Consider the following 17631-nt stretch of genomic DNA (forward strand, 5'->3'; position numbering starts at 1 on the left):
ACGGTTTGCTACATAAAACACACCATTCGACCGGCTGAGTTTCTCCAGCATTGTGTTCTTACTTAAAATTCCAAAATCTATTTATAAATAATGGAATACCATGCAGTGCAACAGTGGTGGAAAACTGCCAATTTAGAGGAGAGATTTCAGGTGACTTTGAACTTACTTTTAAGAACGAGTGGTAAAAGTCTGGAATGGGTGAAGGGCTGGGAGTCAGAACTGGCATAAGGTCTGTAATGGAATTAGTCCAGAAGACTACAGATTCATACTTTCCAAAGCCACTGTCACTTCCTCTAAATCTGTGTCACCGCATTCCCAGAACCATACTGAAGGACATATTCACTGCCTCAATGCACGAGCTATTCAATGCTGGTACCAACAGTGGTGATAGCAGCAAACCGAGCTTGCACAAGTCAGAGTTCCCAGATTTTACTGGCCAATGCAGCACAGAAGCCAAAATATCTGCCATCAGATATTGCATCATCGTTTGGATATGAAATGGAAATGGAACAGAATGGGCTGCCGAGCTCTTTGCTTGGTTGATGCTGGATAGTTCATGACCTTAACTGGTACTGCTGCACCCACAAATCAATATGCAAGATTCTCGTTTCACCATGGAAATATTTCCTTTCCACCAAAACCTCAAATACAGCACTTGAGTACCTTGGTAACCGCACTCTCTTGCACTGTGCTATTTAAAAAAGAGTCTCAAGTGTTTTCATTTGTAGAACATCTGCTAGTACCTGCTGCAGCCATCATGCAACTCCCTTAAAAAAAAGGAAATGGATCTAACCACTCCCAAAAATCACTCTTAAAAAAGGTAATAAGCCAATAAACATCAAGATCAGCACCATGTATTCTACAATCATGCAAGCAAACAGACCAACATTAGGGTCCTGCCTAAATTCGACGCACCTCACCTTTCCAATCTCCATATCTATTTTAGGTGTATTTTTTAAAAAAAGTTACTGCACTGTAGAAGCCGATTCCAGCCAATTAAAACAGTGCTGCCCAATTACATCCAAAATGACCTTCAACCCTGTAGGTTTTGGAGGGTGAGAGGAAACTGGAGCACTCAGAGGAAACCCACATAGATATGGGAATAATGTACAAACTCCTTACAGTGTTAGATTCAAACCTGGGTTCACTGGTGCTGTAATAGCGTCTACGCTAACCATGGTGTTTAAAGGGCATGGTTCAATTTGATTAACTTATCTCTGGCAAAAAAAAAACTCAGGATAAATACTTTATTGGTATTTTTGCTTTGTATTGATAATTTAACTACACATCAGCATCAACATATGGTTTCCAGCCCTCAACATGAACTTATTAAACTTGTCAGGGCAAAGAAAAACATTTAATACACAGTGATCTCAGTGCAGTCAGCATATTTATTTGATTAGTCAATTTCCATGAAAAAAGCCAAACTGCAATGTTTTTAGGCTAGCCAAGCAAATGCAGCTATGAAATAGGATAGCACAATGCAGTGTCAAGATATTGATTTTAAACTCATTATTAATGTGAAGACAAATCTATCACAAAATTCACTATTCACTTTAATTGCTACTTCCTTAATATTGTGCAATAAATTGGTCAGCAGTGGGGTCTCCAATTTCTGTATAAACAAATGCATAGAGAATTGGTCAAATGTCTTGAAGCCTTTGGAGAACCCAACTCCATGTTGAAATCCTATTATATCTAAACTTTAAATTCTTTAACAAGATTGGACTCAGCATTTCTATTTTCAAGATGACAATTTTAAATTGGTAATATCACTTCCTGTTACCAAAATACACAACTCTATGGAATGAATTATAAATTGCAGAAACATTTTCTACAAGTTCTAGTTTTATTGTCGCATGTACCAAGACGCAATTATAGAGGTTGTTTTGCAAGCAGTCCAGTTAGGCATCTCATACAGCTTACAAGACTGTACAAAAAATGCAGTTACACAGGGAGACAAGTTTCTACACAGCAAATGTTGCATTATTTTACAATTTTGGGATCAGATAACAATGGGAAAGTGGGGGGTGGGAAAGAAATTGAAGACAGTGTGGCCACGGTGGGAGGACTCTTAATATGTTGGTCGTGGGAATTGTAGGCGAGAGTTATATGAGAGGGGGTATGCGCAACAGCTTGGGTCGTCCTTTGTGGTACCTTGTGGTCTTGGGCAGAGAAGTTCCCGTTCCATGCAGTGATGCACCCTGATAGGGTACTTTCAATGATGTAATTGCAGAAATTGTCAATGGATGCTCATGACATACCCAATTTCCGCAAGCTCCTGGGAACGTAGAGGCGCTGCTGTGCTTTCTTGGGTATTTCATCAAGGATGGATCTGCTCATGTCACTGGAGATGTTTACCCCTCAAGAATTTGAAGATGGCTTCCAACTTCTCCTTTGCATCGTTGACCAAGGAATGTGCTCTCTCTCCCCACCCCTCCTCTGAAGTCTATAACCAGCTCCTCAGTCTTGCTGATCATTGTCTTGGCGTCAAGCCACAAGTCCTTTTTTCTCTCTTGTGCACTCTGCTTCGTTGTTGCTGGGGATCCTGCCAATAATGGTAGCTTCATTTATTAATTTGTGGATGGAGATGCAGCTGTGCTTGGCCATGTAGTCATGGGTGTACAATAAGTATAGGAGAGGAGTGAGTACATAGCCTTGTGGTGCCTAATAAACATTGATTACATGTCAAAGATACTGCAACTCTGTGACTCTTTGAATGGCGGAGCAGGCTCGAAGGGCCGAATGACCTACTCCTGCTCCTATCTTCTATGTTGCGATGTTGTGAAAGGTGCTAAACTAATGAAATTATTTCTTTTGGTAGATAATATTAATGATATACAAGCATAATTAATCCAAAAGTTCTGCAACTCAGTACATGATCAAAAATTTTTTATTTATTTTTAAATTTGTATTCAAAAAGCTATAGGATGATTTTATTTCAATGCTTCCAGCTACCAAATGCAATTTCCTATCATGTCATTAATATGATCATGGTGTGACTGAAGTCCCACAACAATGAGATTATCGTCATTAATTAACATCGGCTAAGACCATGATTCATTATTCTCCATGATTACATGCCCTAAAATTTAATGGCGCAAAGGTTTGATTTGCTAATTCTATACAATACAAAGAACTGTACAAAAACTCCTTAAAATCAGTAGGGCTCACATCTAAAAAAAAGAAATTCAAAGAACTGAGCTATTTTTCATGGTAGGATTGAGATCATAAATTTAAATGAACATCTTTCTCCAATACCTCATACAACATTTGACAATTCATACCAATGTGCATGATAAATTAAGATTTTCTTTCCCTTCTGATTATAAAATTACAAACTGTTATTTCAGGACCTCAATATCTAAACTGTTTAGATATCTAAATCGACAAGCACACTAGTTTTGGAGAGGCACAAATTTAACTGATAACAGCCCAGACTGGAAATTCTCTGCTGACAGGAAAACAACTTTATAGAGGAATGACACACAAGTACACAGATGATCAACAATCCTAGAATATATTAAAGATTATTTTATCCAGCCAAGACCATGCAATGAGCATTGAGAATTTTTTCTCATGTCATGGAAAAAAAATCTGAAACATAAATAAGATAACAATTCTAAATAATTTACTTCATATTACTTAATTTAGAACTTAATGATCGCAATCCTACAAAGGCCATCTGCTTTTCCTGGCGGTGTGTTTACGCTCTGTACAACTTCCAGGTAAAATCAAAACTATTGTATCCTTTTTCAAAGTTGATCAATGGTTTTTATTAAAAATAGAATACAATTTTAAAAGATTTCCTGCACAGCAACCTAAAACATTGAATTTTATTTTAATCTCCTCTGATTCAATAGCTGCTTAGGATCAAAACCCCAGCGGAACAAACTAAATTGATAACTAATGGCAGCTGGTTGAGAAAGTTCAGTAGATCGTTTGAAAAAGGATACTACAACTTTCAGAAGCAAAAATAGAAGGCTTCTGATAAGCAATAATAAAGATTCCTCTTGCTAAAACATTTGAAAAATTTGTCAAATTCACAACTATTCACAGCTCCTTCAATTCACAGTATAAAATGGTTCATGATTAAACTGTGCTGAAATTTAATGTCTTCATTCTTCACACATCATTTCCCTTCTCAGCCCAAGTACTGAATCTTCAGCACTAAAACGAACTTTGGGGAATTTCCTCCCTCCCCTTCGAATACAAAACAGTTTTAAAATCTGCTTTTAGGTACTGAGATATGTAAAAAATCTATGAATCTAAAACTGTATCAAATAGGATGCTGCCAAGTAATTAAAAAACAAAAGTTCAGAATCACACCTTGGCTTGGATATCTTCTCATTTGGTCATATGTCCATTGTCTACTTGGTTCCAAATACAAGATTTGGTGATTACTGAATGGTTGCAAAGCAAGCACAAATGGCAGTGATCAGATTCTAAAAAAGGTACAAAAATCTTCTAATGAACAGCCAAAGCAGTAAGACTTGGAAAGCTGCCACTCATGGTATTTTCTATATTTCTGTAAAACAAAATGGGGAAGCTTTTATTATCCTGCAGGCCAAAAGGAAACACTAAATTGAGAAATATTATTCTCTCTGCAATTTAAGATTAAACGTTTGACTACTTATTCAATTTTTTCACCTGATTATCCCAATTTATTTATCTCCCCCATACAAAAAAGACAATTAAATATCTTTCAAAGCACAGTGACGAGATGATGCAGCTGATGATGCGAAAAATGGGTTTGATTCAGCATCTATGGTTACTGAGTGTGGGAAGTTGTGATTTCAAATTGGCATCTAACCAGCCTAGGTCTCCGTGGCATTATTTCATTGTGTTATTATCTGCAGGTATTTTGCAGAAGTTTACCACTGAAAGCACAAGCCATTAAACATGAAGTTGAATATCATTAGAAAGTTTTTGACCAGCTGCAACCAAGTCAGCATCATGTAATCCATCAGATTTGGATTGGCACAGATTTTATCTGCAATTCAAAGTATTGATTGGTCTGTGACTTAATGTCCCTGGAGCGAAATCTTTGCTTCATTGCAAATTGCATAAATCAATACTCTATATAGACACATGTAATCTAGCCAGTGTATCTATTAATTTAATAATGTTACCAAATATGGTTGTCATTTTTCCATAATATGAGTGGAAAGGTCCGACTAAAAGCTATACCTTGGCTTTACTCCTTATCAGCTATCTGTGTCTCTTGATGCACCACTACCTTGGTCACTGACATATCTGGATGCTGTTCTTTGGTTTCTCTGATGGCTTGTGCCAAAGCCTGTCAAAATAGAAGAATAATATTTCTAAATATTTATGCAACTGCTAAATCATATGCATCTTCTGTAATGTGTTGATTATTTGTACAAATGGCTTTCACTTTCCATTTATTCAGAGTAAATATCACATTTCCTAAAAAAAAGCAGAATATTTACATACTAGCTTAATAATAGAGATAAAACACTATGGAGTAATCAGCATAAACTGGGAAAATACGACATTGAGTGAAAAGGATGCATTGTCACAGATGCAGCATACTGCGCTAAAGCCTCCATCACCACAGGATACAATGTTCATGATTCTATATTGAGAAATCTTATGACTGTGACTAATTCTGGTCCAAACAAAGGTGCTTGTCTGCCTGGGTAATCTCCTTGAATCTCAGGGGAAAAATCCATTTTATACAGAGTTGAAATTTGAATCTTGATATTGGGAAGCAGAGATCAGGCCAACACACGCACGGTTTGGAAATGTAACAATTTTGAAATTTCATTGAAGTGAAATTCAATCTAGTAACAATTGACAATAAAACGTTTGCTTCCTGAACACATTTAGGTGCTAATCACAAACATCACCTTAATATTTTCCTATCATGCACCATTTTCTAAAGATACAACCTATTTTTGCGATTTCCTGTCACATTTTTGACAAAACCATGAAGTGCAACATATCATTGAAAATTGACTTTCTGCCTTCGCATTTGGTGATCTTGGTGCAGTCTGTGACGAACATGATGAAGGGTTTTACCAGGGCACTGCGAACACTGAAAAAGGTAACAGGGCAACTGGAATCCATCGATGCTACCCGACTATTGTTGGAATCGGACATGAGAGGCATCAGATGCTGAGTACAAATGAAAATCAGCAGCAAAACATTTTTACGTCAGTTGAACTAACACAAAGTGTCAGTATCATTATGCAATTAAACATGCTAAATTCAATAAAATTTAATGTTTCTCCACTTCCTATGTAGTACAGGAAATCTGAAATTATTTATGTGTTCATCTTGAAGTTGTCCATCATAATCCTCAACTTTCTATCAGGAAGCAAACGTTGGTGTAAAAAAAAATTGTTGTCCAGTGTAATTAATATTACAATCTCAGAACACTGGTTTTTTAATGTCACTCATTAACACTATTACAAGATAGAGATACCATTTGTTGATATGAAGATTGATATTTTCACCCAAAGCAATATTTTACAATGGAATCTAACAATTCACTGCACAGGAAAGACAAAGATATTTCACCTGATCGTGGTCAACATTGGCATCTCCCGTAATTACAATTCGTTTCTCAATTCTGGTTTCAGAAATCCCCCCTTTAATAGTCTGGAACAAAAAAAAAGAGAGCACATTATAAACTTTACTAAGGCATTGATGACAATGAAGCAAAATTAATTTAGATCTTGACATGTGCCATTCCTAGATACTTCTGTCTATTGACTGGGGAACAACATTGACAAACTGCAACATGCACCTCTAGACCTTCTGAATTCATCCACCTTATAAATGCACATCAGAGATTCACTTGCTTCATTTTGTGATTCATTATTACCAGCAGATATTAAATGGAAATCTTTAAGAATGTTGATAGTTTGTCCTTACCTTTGTGATCTGTGTGGTTGTAGTGGTGGACACAGTCTCAGAGGTGATAGTTTGAGCACTCATCAATACCCCAGGCTCACCATCACTACTGCAATCACCTGTCTGCACCAGATTACAACAATCCAGAATGGAGGTATATTAAAATGAGTGTATACTAAAATGGCCATTTATTACCAGCAATATTCATGTCCCTGCAATGTTTGTTTTCTTTTTTAAAACGAAGGGAAGCCTTCAACAGTTGTGGGGGGGAAGGGGGGGGGGGAAAGCAACTTGTATTTTCGTGGAGAGTAAAACATGACCCTGCTTCACAAGAGTAGTCAGTTAAAAACTGACCATCTTTCCAAAAACTATTATGGAAGGTGACTAAAAGTTGGGCATAAAGTTATTTGAAGAGGACAGGCAGAGGAATTTTAGAAGTGAATTTCAGGACTTTGGGCCTAGATGGCTAAATGCATAGCTGTGACTGCTCAGATAAAGGGATTGGCAAATAGGCCCTGAGCTGGAAGAACACCATGCTCAGATAGTTTTACTCCTGGAAATGTGTGCCTATAAGAAGGATTTGAATACCAAGATGAGAAATTTAACACTGAGAGACTGGTGGTCATGAAGGCCAACAAGCACAGCAGTAAAGAATACACAGGGTTTTTCATTTGTTATGATATTGGTAACTAAAAGAGCTAGAATTGTGGAAGATGGTAAGCTGGCCAATAGTGCATTAAATTAACTGAATTTGCAAAAAAAAGTTATTCTCCAGCCATCAATTACCATCTGAAACAATCTTAAATTGACTTTTGTCGCTAGGACAATGAGCTGGTAACATTACTAAAAACTTAAATAGTGACACATCTCCAATAAAATGCCAAATTATTTAGTTTTGTTTAATAGTTTTTTTAACTTTTAAAAATGTCGGGTAGTAGAACTGAAAAGTTGGGAGACATGCTCTACAACACATAAACATAGTTCTGAAATATTTTATAGGATTTCCAGAGTTCTATCCTCCAGAGAAACAGATTCAAAATGTCCTTCATGCTCCTGCAATCCATGGAAATTGCTAGTCACCTGAAATCTTATTATATATAATCCCCAAGTGAATGGTAGCAGGTATTTGACGTCATCACAGATGACCAAGAAATACTCAAGACCACAGATGCATAATCCATTAATGAACACAAACAGGAATTCTGACCAAATGTTACCACTTTAACCTCGTGACTTCAGCTTAAATGAAATTAGCAGCAGAGACTGTGAGATTGAACTTGATAGTTTCCTCATTTGAAAATCTCAACTCATTCGCTGCATAAGAGGCAACACAAAGTTCTTGTCAGATCTTCAAGCTATGATGGAGACTAGTTCCTCTCAGAATCATTTCAAACCTGTGGTGCCTCATAAGTGATGGTCTTTGTTTCTGTATGAACAACTGGAACTTCACTGGTTGCGATTTCATTTTCAGAGTGTGGCATGTCAGAGATGGTCAGGGTTCGAGTCTTCACAAGTGGTGGCTATTCAAAAAAAAAGGGGAAGAGATTATATTTAATGAGTTTTTCCAAAAGACATGTTATAATCAGCAACAGGCAATAAAAGTTTAGCCATTTTCACCAATGACAAAAATCAACGTGGCAAAAGTATTGTAAAACTCATCAGGAATAGCTGTTCAAATCTTGTCTTCACTACCGCTGCAAAGTAACAGAAATGCTGATTGCACAGAAGAAACACAAAATAGCAGTAATTGATGCTGCAAATGAATCCAAATTGGCCAGCTAAAGCACACTGTGTTTTTATTTTGCCGTTGAAGTTAATCCTCCAATACAATTGGCATATTCAAGTCAAAGTACAATTTCTGATAAACCAATTTATGACTACCTTTTCAATTTTTTTTTAAACAAATACTCGGGAGATAGTTAGACGTGATGTTAGCATAAGGAGCTTTTTGTGAATAAGTGCATTTAACAAACCACATTGACAAGAGTGTAGATGAAAAAATAGGGTCATTTCTCTTCCCAGAGAAAGCTGCTCGACGTACTTTGTGCTTCTAGCACAGCTTTCATTTCCGAAATGTAGTATCAGCATTTTTTTGATATTCAATATTAATGCTGACTCTAGGAACTCAATTTAATTATAGCTCTGATTGATATTAAAATATTTGTGACAAAATTGAATGTAAACCACCCCCCCCATTTACTTTTCATCAATGAACTGCCAGAAATGCAAGTAAATGCACAGAAAACACCACACTGTATAATCCATGGGAACAATCTGTCAACATTTCAACAACATTGCATAAAACCAATAAAACTGTAGTTGACAGAATAAATGGAAAACAATTAAAATGCATGATCTACAAACAAGTTGTGTCAGATACTGCTGCAACTACCTGCTGACAATCAAGATAAAATAATCTCTTTTTAATGTCCTTTACTTGGATATATCAAGTGTTAAAACATTTTAACTCCACCACCAATAACCATTGTTAGTCACCATGCAAATAACAATATTAGCATCAGAACTGGTCAGAGTTTAGATAGGAGAGAGAATAGGTAAAATCCATATTATTGTTGCAATTTCCAAATCTGATTTGAATTCATTTGAAAGGATCCAAAATTTCCCAGTATCCAGAAACCAACACCGAAGCAAGCAAACTCTCTGCTTTCCATAAAATATATGTGACATATAAATTGTATTTTGAAAGTTCCTAAATACACCATCAGATTCTCTTAGAAGTTCATATTAACCCAACATGCTGTAGTGTCTTTTATGGTGGAAAGCAAATCAGTATGATGGAATTGGTGGTCTCCCGATTTCAGTTTTACCTGAAAGTAACGAATTAGCTGAGGAGGTTCATGGGAATGAGCAGCATCTAATCTTTAAAGGGAGTTCCCCCTGTTCACCTTCCTTCAGATGGTGATTTATTGAACAGCAGTAGCAGAGCTCAACAGCGTCTTTGCTACAATATCCTCTGAAGCCTCAGACTGCATATCCAGGCCTGTTCCAGACCTGCTCTGCCACTTCAGATCCTTGTTGGGAAGGAGGTATAATTGTTCCTCCTTTAAGCTGCTTATCACAGAGGAAGGTACAGAGTCACATCTCTGTGGAGAGTCCAACAGACCAACCACTTGGCTCATGCTGAAGCCATTCTCAAGCTCCAATCCCTCTATTTCTGCTTACACACTGTCTGATCTTCCAGTTCTGATTTCAGACCATAATCCACATTCTAAAAGAAAATGGGCAAATATAAGGGGTAAAATGAAATAAACCATTAGGCAGAGTTTTAGTTCAATTAAAATGCCAACTTAAAAAAAAGTGTACTACATTATCTAAATGGATTGATTATAATTTGGACTCTAAAATTGATTCACGCTTTTGTTATACTAAGGCAACATCAAATCTTCAAACTCTATCATTTGTATAAAATAAAGTTGGCATCTTCACCTGTACTTTATAAAATGTAATACCTACTGTGCAGCTCTACAATAGCATTTTAATGGATAATCACTGGGCTCTGATGAAACTATCTAATGGGAGATTTCAACCTTGCCATCACTTGGTTCAATGTGCTCTTGAACAATGAAGCATTAACCAAAATAAAACCTCCCGCAATAATAGAGCATATTTAGAGCTTATTGTGTACTAGTATCAAAAGTATATTCATAGAGATTGGGAAAGGCTCTTCCTCCACCCCAATTTTGTTTTCATGTTGGCCCCAGAATTCATTACCATCCCAAGGATTCTATCTTCTCCAAACTATAATGAAGGCAGCAATTTGAAGGTCTAGGCTTCACACTAAATATCAAAAGAATTAAAATAAAACACCTCTGAAAAATGCCCACAGGAGAAAGAAATTGGTTATTTATGTACTGTAAATGTTGTTACAGATTTGAAAACATATACTCAAGATTTAAAAGTGGACATTTAGCCAAAGGAGAGCCAGACTCTGGAGACAAGGTTGCTCTCATTACTGGGAAAACCCCAGTACAAACAGCACGGGCATGAATGGTACATACTGATGTTTTAAATTTAACACAAATCATGATTGGATTCAATAGACTTCAGCCAATTTGGGATTTAGGTAGTGAGTGTATCAGATGACTTCATATTTAGTGAGGAAAGGAGTCCTCACTTGCTGAGCTTCGTCAACTTTTGTAGAGGGGAGAGGAGTTCTGACACACCTCATTGATAGGAGGTCTGCATTTTTTTTGTTTAAATATTTCAAATGGCACCAATTAAAAATAAAAAAAAACTTATTTAAGTTGCTCTCCATGACCAGCTTTTAAAAGAATGTGTGAATGCATGAGAATTTGTGCTTTTGAGTAACAGAAGAACAAATAGCAAGTTGAGAATAAAACATATATAGCACCTGAACATGTGAAATAGAGCAAGGCAAAGCAGTTTTATTTGGAGTCAGTGCCTGTCCTTCACGGTTGGTCTTCTCAGGTGTTGAATAAAAGAAGCATGTGGCCTGGAATATGGTTGGCTTTTCATTGGCACGCAAATTTCCATATAGGCCTTCTATTAATTTCTAGGCAGTTAGTCGCAAAGAATAGAGAAAAATGGAAGAGAAAGAAGAAAAGTAACAAGATCAGTAAGACACCAGAAAAAGATTGAATTTAAGGATTACAATGACAGCAAAGCTTAAACAAGGCGTGCATTTAAATTGCTTTCCTTCATTGCAAGGCATTGTTGCTTCATGCAAAAAGATCATGGAATCTGAATGCTATTTCGTTGATAAAACAAAGCACTTTTTAAAAAAAAACTTAAGCCATGACTTGCATTATAGTTGTAAATTTGAATCAAGAAACATTAAACGAATGAATATACATTTAAGAACAGGCTACCCAGAGGTATTTTAATCTAACTCTTTTCTAAAACAATTTTTTTTTTTTTTTTTTTTTTAAAAAGGATCAAAACCGAAGGATGAACCTGTCAACATTTTTAAAACTTCAGTATCCCCTTTCTGAATCTTTCTAGAATTATAGGCATGTTAGCTTCTTCAATCTCAATTGCCAAACTAACCTGTTTCCAGAGGGTCTCATTTCTAAATCTGATTGTCCAAAAAGATAACTATTTTGTCGATTGAAACGTCTGAGGCACGGAAGCTAACATTTACTGACAAAAGGGATATTGCAGCTTTAAGGTATATCATTGGAACAGCTCTGATAGATGGATAAATTACAAACCTTCTGTAGAAAGCAATGTTAACTGCATAATTAGGTTAAATTGGGCAAACATACACATTAATAGGGGTTAAAATACTTGGCTGCCATCAAATTTATTCTGGGCAAGTCAGGAAGGTGAACATTTCACAACTCAGCAATAAAATATTAAACACTAATATTTATCAAGTCATTTTTCAATCCGATACAAGTAAGCCTACAAGCCTTTTAAGTAAATATTTGCAATGGAACAAGCAATCATCTGCAAATGTTCCAAGGTACATTATGCATGGAATATTTCAATTAATCCTAATATAAATTACAAGAAATCCTTAAATAGTTACAAACCAAGAATCTGCCATGAATTAAAAAACTGGAAATATTCAATAACCAAAAGGAAAAATTACAAGAAATCCTTACATAGTTACGAACCAAGAATCTGCCATGAATTTAAAAACTGGAAATATTCTGTAACCAAAAGGCAAAAATGCAATGAAAGGCTCAACAATTTATCCAAAGTATTTTCTTATAATTACACAAGTTTAATCACAGATTCTCTGAAACTGTTGCAGCAGATTTAACAGGCAATGTTCAACACTAATATGAAAAAGACCCAGCGGAAGAAACAAGTGAAAAATGTTTCAATTTAACAACCCAAATTAAAAGTTCAAAAATTACAGAAACCATTGGGTTAGTTTTTATTAACATAATTAAGATTTCAATAAAGCCTCGAGTTTTACATTTCACCTTATTGCACCATTAAAACCTAATTTGCAAATTTTGTAATACCTGTACTCTATTTCTTTGCTCCACATTTAAAAAGTGCAAAATTAAATTTTGCCTAAGCTAATTTCACGTTCAGCTGGGCCAATATTGTTCCACCTAAAGTGCTGTGTTTCGGATGTATTTTAAATAGATTGTTTAGTTCAGCTGTATGAAAACTCACATTCAATGGATTAAGAAAGATGGAGACAGTGACACTAATTTTTATGGCCTGGAAAATAAACTCGTGTTATACATAGCAGGCACAGAATTTTGATGGGCCAAATTTAGAGCAGATTCTTCCAAAAGTATTACTGAAGAGTAACTCTTATTACTGCTTCATAAACTTATAATTCAGATGGACACCAGCATTTTTCCTTAAGTATTTTAATCCCTCTTGGAATAAATGCCAATTTGAAGTTCTTCATTGATCTTGTTAGTTTAAATTATTAAAAATGCTTCATCCAAAATAAAGGCCTCAAAATAAGAGTATTATGTGCATCAGCTATTTGGCCAGCAAAAACAAGCAAAAGATAATGCCACATGACATAACTTTGCCATTTTGTTCAGTTTCAAATTAGACTCTTCCTTGACCTACGTAGACTGCAGCTTCCTCTCCACCCCCCTCCCCCCAAAGTAAACAACAATTGTGAATCTTAGTCCCTTTTAATTCTGATGCTGGAAGGAAACTGAAGTTGTAGGGCTTTTTGGTCAGGTTACCGGATTCCCTAGAGCAGCCATTCTCCATGGGGGCCATATGCCCCGCCACCCCACACCCCGGGGGCCACATCACATTTAAGGAAAGTCACAAACTTAAATTATAAAATAATTTTTTGTTTTTTCTCTAGTCGGTAGGAGAGAAATACAGAAGAAACTAACTAAACTTGACTGCTTCACAAGGAAGGTGGCCTGTAAATTTTGAGCAGAGTTCTAAGGGGGGCCACTACCAAGAAAAGGTTGAGAATGGTTGCTCTAGAGTAATGGTTCCAGGTTGTGATTACTTTAAACTGTACTAGTAAAATAATACTGACAAAGCCAAACTCAAATTTAAAAATAATATTGAGCCACAATCTAACCTATGGCAAAAAAAACTCAGGATTAAAAAAAAACCACTGCTAAAATTTCAGTATTTTAAAAACATTTTCATATAAATTCAATGCCAAAAGAAAACTCTGCCAATAATAGTTCTCCACAAATTTATGTACAAGTTCTAAAGAGCTGCCTAAGTAGGTCAAGATAAGGATATTATTCATCTTCATTCCAAGCAAACAAAATATTGGCTAAACATATAGAAACAAGCAATGTGCCAGCTGAAGCCATAAAGCTTAAATAGAAATTTGCATTGTGTCCAGTACCAAGGAACACTCACCAGTAACCACCGCAGTTTCAACTTTTTGGTATTCAACATGGTGAAAGCACACAACTGGAATGACTGAAGTGCTCACTAGAGAGCAGCAGTTTGTTCCCCTGCTTGCACACGCAGGGATGGAAACTCACCGCAATAAGAAAATGATTAACAAGACCCCGTTCACACAAGTAACAAGTAATAAAAACCTGGGCATCACTTCATTCATTATGCAACACATGTGTCTCTCCCTTCAAGTTATAATTATTAAAAATAATCACAATAAAATTCTTAAGTCTAAATTAAGTAAAAGAGCACCATAAGCAAAAGCGACAAAACCCTATCCTACCACCCATTAATATTCTGAAATTCCACTGACCACCAATTTCTAAAGTGGAGATTAATATGTACATTACGAGCAAGATGCATGCTCTATCCCATCAATTCAATTACCATACAATTTAAAAGATATAATATTTAGCATGTTTTATGCTGAACAATACGTACTGAAGACAAATTACAGACCTAGTCTGGAGTCTTTTTCTGAAAAAAGTCTACAAATACTGTGCAAGTTATGCCAATTATTTTATACAACACATAAAAGCTGTTTTCCATTACAGTGTGTTTTACCGTAAGAGCTGAGATTCATCTGAAAAAATAATGAACAATGATCACATGAAATCTGGGGCCAGGGAACCAAATTCAATTTCATTTCCAAAAAAACTAAAAGGTTAAGTTGCTGTCATATTGCAAAACACTTCCAAACACAAGGGAAATTTCACTATCAACGGAGGTAAACTCAATTTAATCATTAAACTTAGTTTTAAAAAAGAATGAGTGTAAATTTTAATTTCTGAACAAATTTGATTTTTACAAAAAAAAAAATTGAATATTGTTTCTTATTTTGCTTTAAATTGAAAGTACCATTAAATAATTGTTTGGGAAATGTTTTTAACTATGCAGACAACATTGTTACACAGTAAATATTAAGTTCATATAATCAGCTATAATGACAGACTTCGCCAAAATCAAAAAGTTATAAAATCCTAATGATTTAATTTTTTTTTGTATAGAGTAGAATTTTGCCGATTTAACACTTGTATCTGTGACAAGCAATTTCAATAGAATTAAATGCAGTACAGATAGCGTAGTGGCTACTACACCACTATTACTGTGCCAGTGACCTGGGTTTGAATCTGGCACTGTCTGCCAGGAGTTCATACATTCTCCCCGTGTCTGTGTCGGCGCTTCCTCTGGGTGTTCCAGCTTCCTTCCACCCTCCAAAAAAAAATGTATGGGGTTTGTTGATTAATTGGTGTATTTGGGCATCACAGACTTGTGGGCCAGAAGGACCTGTTATCATGTGGCAGCTCCAAATTAAAATTAAATAAAAATTTCAACTGGCTAACTGCAAAAGTTAGCTTTGCAATATTAATAATAGCGAGAATAGTTAAAGGTAATTTGTGTTTACTAACTAGAATTAACAAATTCTTCTTTCATGAATGTAATTACATGACATAAATCTTTGGAGATTCAAGTTAACTTAGTGTTCCATCCATTCCAGGGTAACGAGAGTAAAACTTTAATAATATTGTAATTGGAAATGAACAAGCAAGCTTAAATATTGTTTTAGAGTTTAAAAAAAAAAGACACACCACACAGTACCAGGCCTTTTCAGCCCACAAGCCCAATTTACACCCAGTTGACCTACACCCCAAGTATGTTTTGAATGGTGGGAGGAAACTGGAAACCATTGGGGGGGAAAAACCCACGCATACATGGAGTAAACGTACAAACACCTTACAGACAGCATGGGATTCAAACCCTAGATCTGATTGCTGGCACTGTAAAGCCATCGCACTAACTGCTCTGCCAACCATGCCATAGTTAATTAAAATCAAGAGCCTTTTCATACTAATCCTTTTTTTTTAAACCTAGCTTCAATCCACATTTAAATAACATAACATAACAATTACAGCACGGAAACAGGCCATTAGGCCCTTCTAGTCCGCACCGAACCAAACACCCCTTTCTAGTCCCACCTCCCTGAACAATGCCCATAACCTTCCATCTTCTTCTCATCCATATACCTGTCCAACCTTTTCTTAAATAATACAATTGACTCCGCCGCCACTATTTCTCCCGGAAGCTCATTCCACACGGCTACCACTCTCTGAGTAAAGAAGTTCCCCCTCATGTTCCCCCATCACAATAATAGCCATGTAAAATAGTCTGTTGGCCAATAAGTAAAACTTTTTCACATTCTAAATGTGTATTGATGCTTTTAGCAATTGTTCTTAATTTTCAGTATGCTGTTACCAACATACTAGTTTGCGCTAAAGAAGCCCAACTACAAGTCACAAGGTTCTTTATATATCAACAATTTCACAATCCAATGAACTTATGAAACTTTGGACCATCTTTGGCTACCTGAATGAAGAAATTTCCATTAAAAAAAATAGATTCACAAGGTGTATCTCTCCTCAAAGACATCCTTCAGTTTAAATAACGAACTGATTTCATGGTTTATATAAGCAAATGTCCAAATGCAATAGGCTTAGCGAATTTGCAGGATGTTTGCTTACTGTATAACCCCAGCTAAATTGCAAACATCCAAGTAGGTAAATATGGTAAATGCACACAATAAATAGAATAATTAACAGAATTACAAAATATAGTCAAGCTGTATTCAAACTACACAATACACTGGTAGTATATACCCAGTCCACATCCCTTGTTGAATATTTTGTAAACCAAGGGCCAATATTACTACATTTTATATTCAATTTCCAAGTGACCAATTCCAAATTTGTACTTATTTAAAAGCACATGTTCTCAACTTCTAATAAAAATAAAATACCAACTTTAATCACATCATGCCCTTCAAATCAAAATACCTACATGACATTTACATAGCATCTAAACTAAGGGAATCTGTAGATTTTTGTAAATAGATTTTATGAAAGTTCAGTCATTTGAATCACCCCTATAGTTCCACGCTGCTGAAGATCAAACTGCGCTGGGTGGGTCACGTCTCCAGAATGGAGGACCATCGCCTTCCCAAGATCGTGTTATATGGCGAGCTCTCCACTGGCCACCGAGACAGAGATGCACCAAAGAAGAGGTTCAAGGACTGCCTAAAGAAATCTCTTGGTGCCTGCCACATTGACCACCGCCAGTGGGCTGATCTCGCCTCAAACCGTGCATCTTGGCGCCTCACAGTTTGGCGGGCAGCAACCTCCTTTGAAGAAGACCGCAGAGCCCACCTCACTGTCAAAAGACAAAGGAGGAAAAACCCAACACCCAACCCCAACCAACCAATTTTCCCTTGCAACCGTGTCTGCCTGTCCTGCATTGGACGTCAGCCACAAATGAGCCTGCAGCTGACGTGGACATTACCCCTCCATAAATCTTTGTCCGCGAAGCCAAGCCAAAGAAGAAGATAGTTATTTATTTATTCATACAATTCTGTAA

The 17631-nt window shown here is 36.2% G+C and overlaps 1 protein-coding gene across 12 annotated transcripts in view; it reads right to left on the minus strand.

Moving 5' to 3' along the window:
* Positions 1-2875: 2875 nt before the first annotated feature.
* LOC138741349 (protein 4.1-like) overlaps positions 2876-17631 on the minus strand; it is a 124615-nt gene continuing 109859 nt past the window's right edge. For 11 of the 12 annotated variants that reach the window (XM_069895267.1, XM_069895276.1, XM_069895264.1 and 8 more), the window contains 5 exons: positions 8277-8402; positions 6904-7005; positions 6547-6627; positions 5191-5299; positions 2876-4528 (listed from right to left, as the gene is read on the minus strand). In XM_069895267.1, the coding sequence (XP_069751368.1) occupies positions 5198-5299; positions 6547-6627; positions 6904-7005; positions 8277-8402 (411 nt within the window). In that variant the 3' untranslated portion in view covers positions 2876-4528; positions 5191-5197. The remainder of the gene's footprint in view (positions 4529-5190; positions 5300-6546; positions 6628-6903; positions 7006-8276; positions 8403-17631) is intronic. The other variant, XM_069895272.1, reaches the window with a different exon arrangement.

Source organism: Narcine bancroftii, chromosome 8 (assembly GCF_036971445.1).
Source record: "Narcine bancroftii isolate sNarBan1 chromosome 8, sNarBan1.hap1, whole genome shotgun sequence".
Taxonomy (NCBI): domain Eukaryota; kingdom Metazoa; phylum Chordata; class Chondrichthyes; order Torpediniformes; family Narcinidae; genus Narcine; species Narcine bancroftii.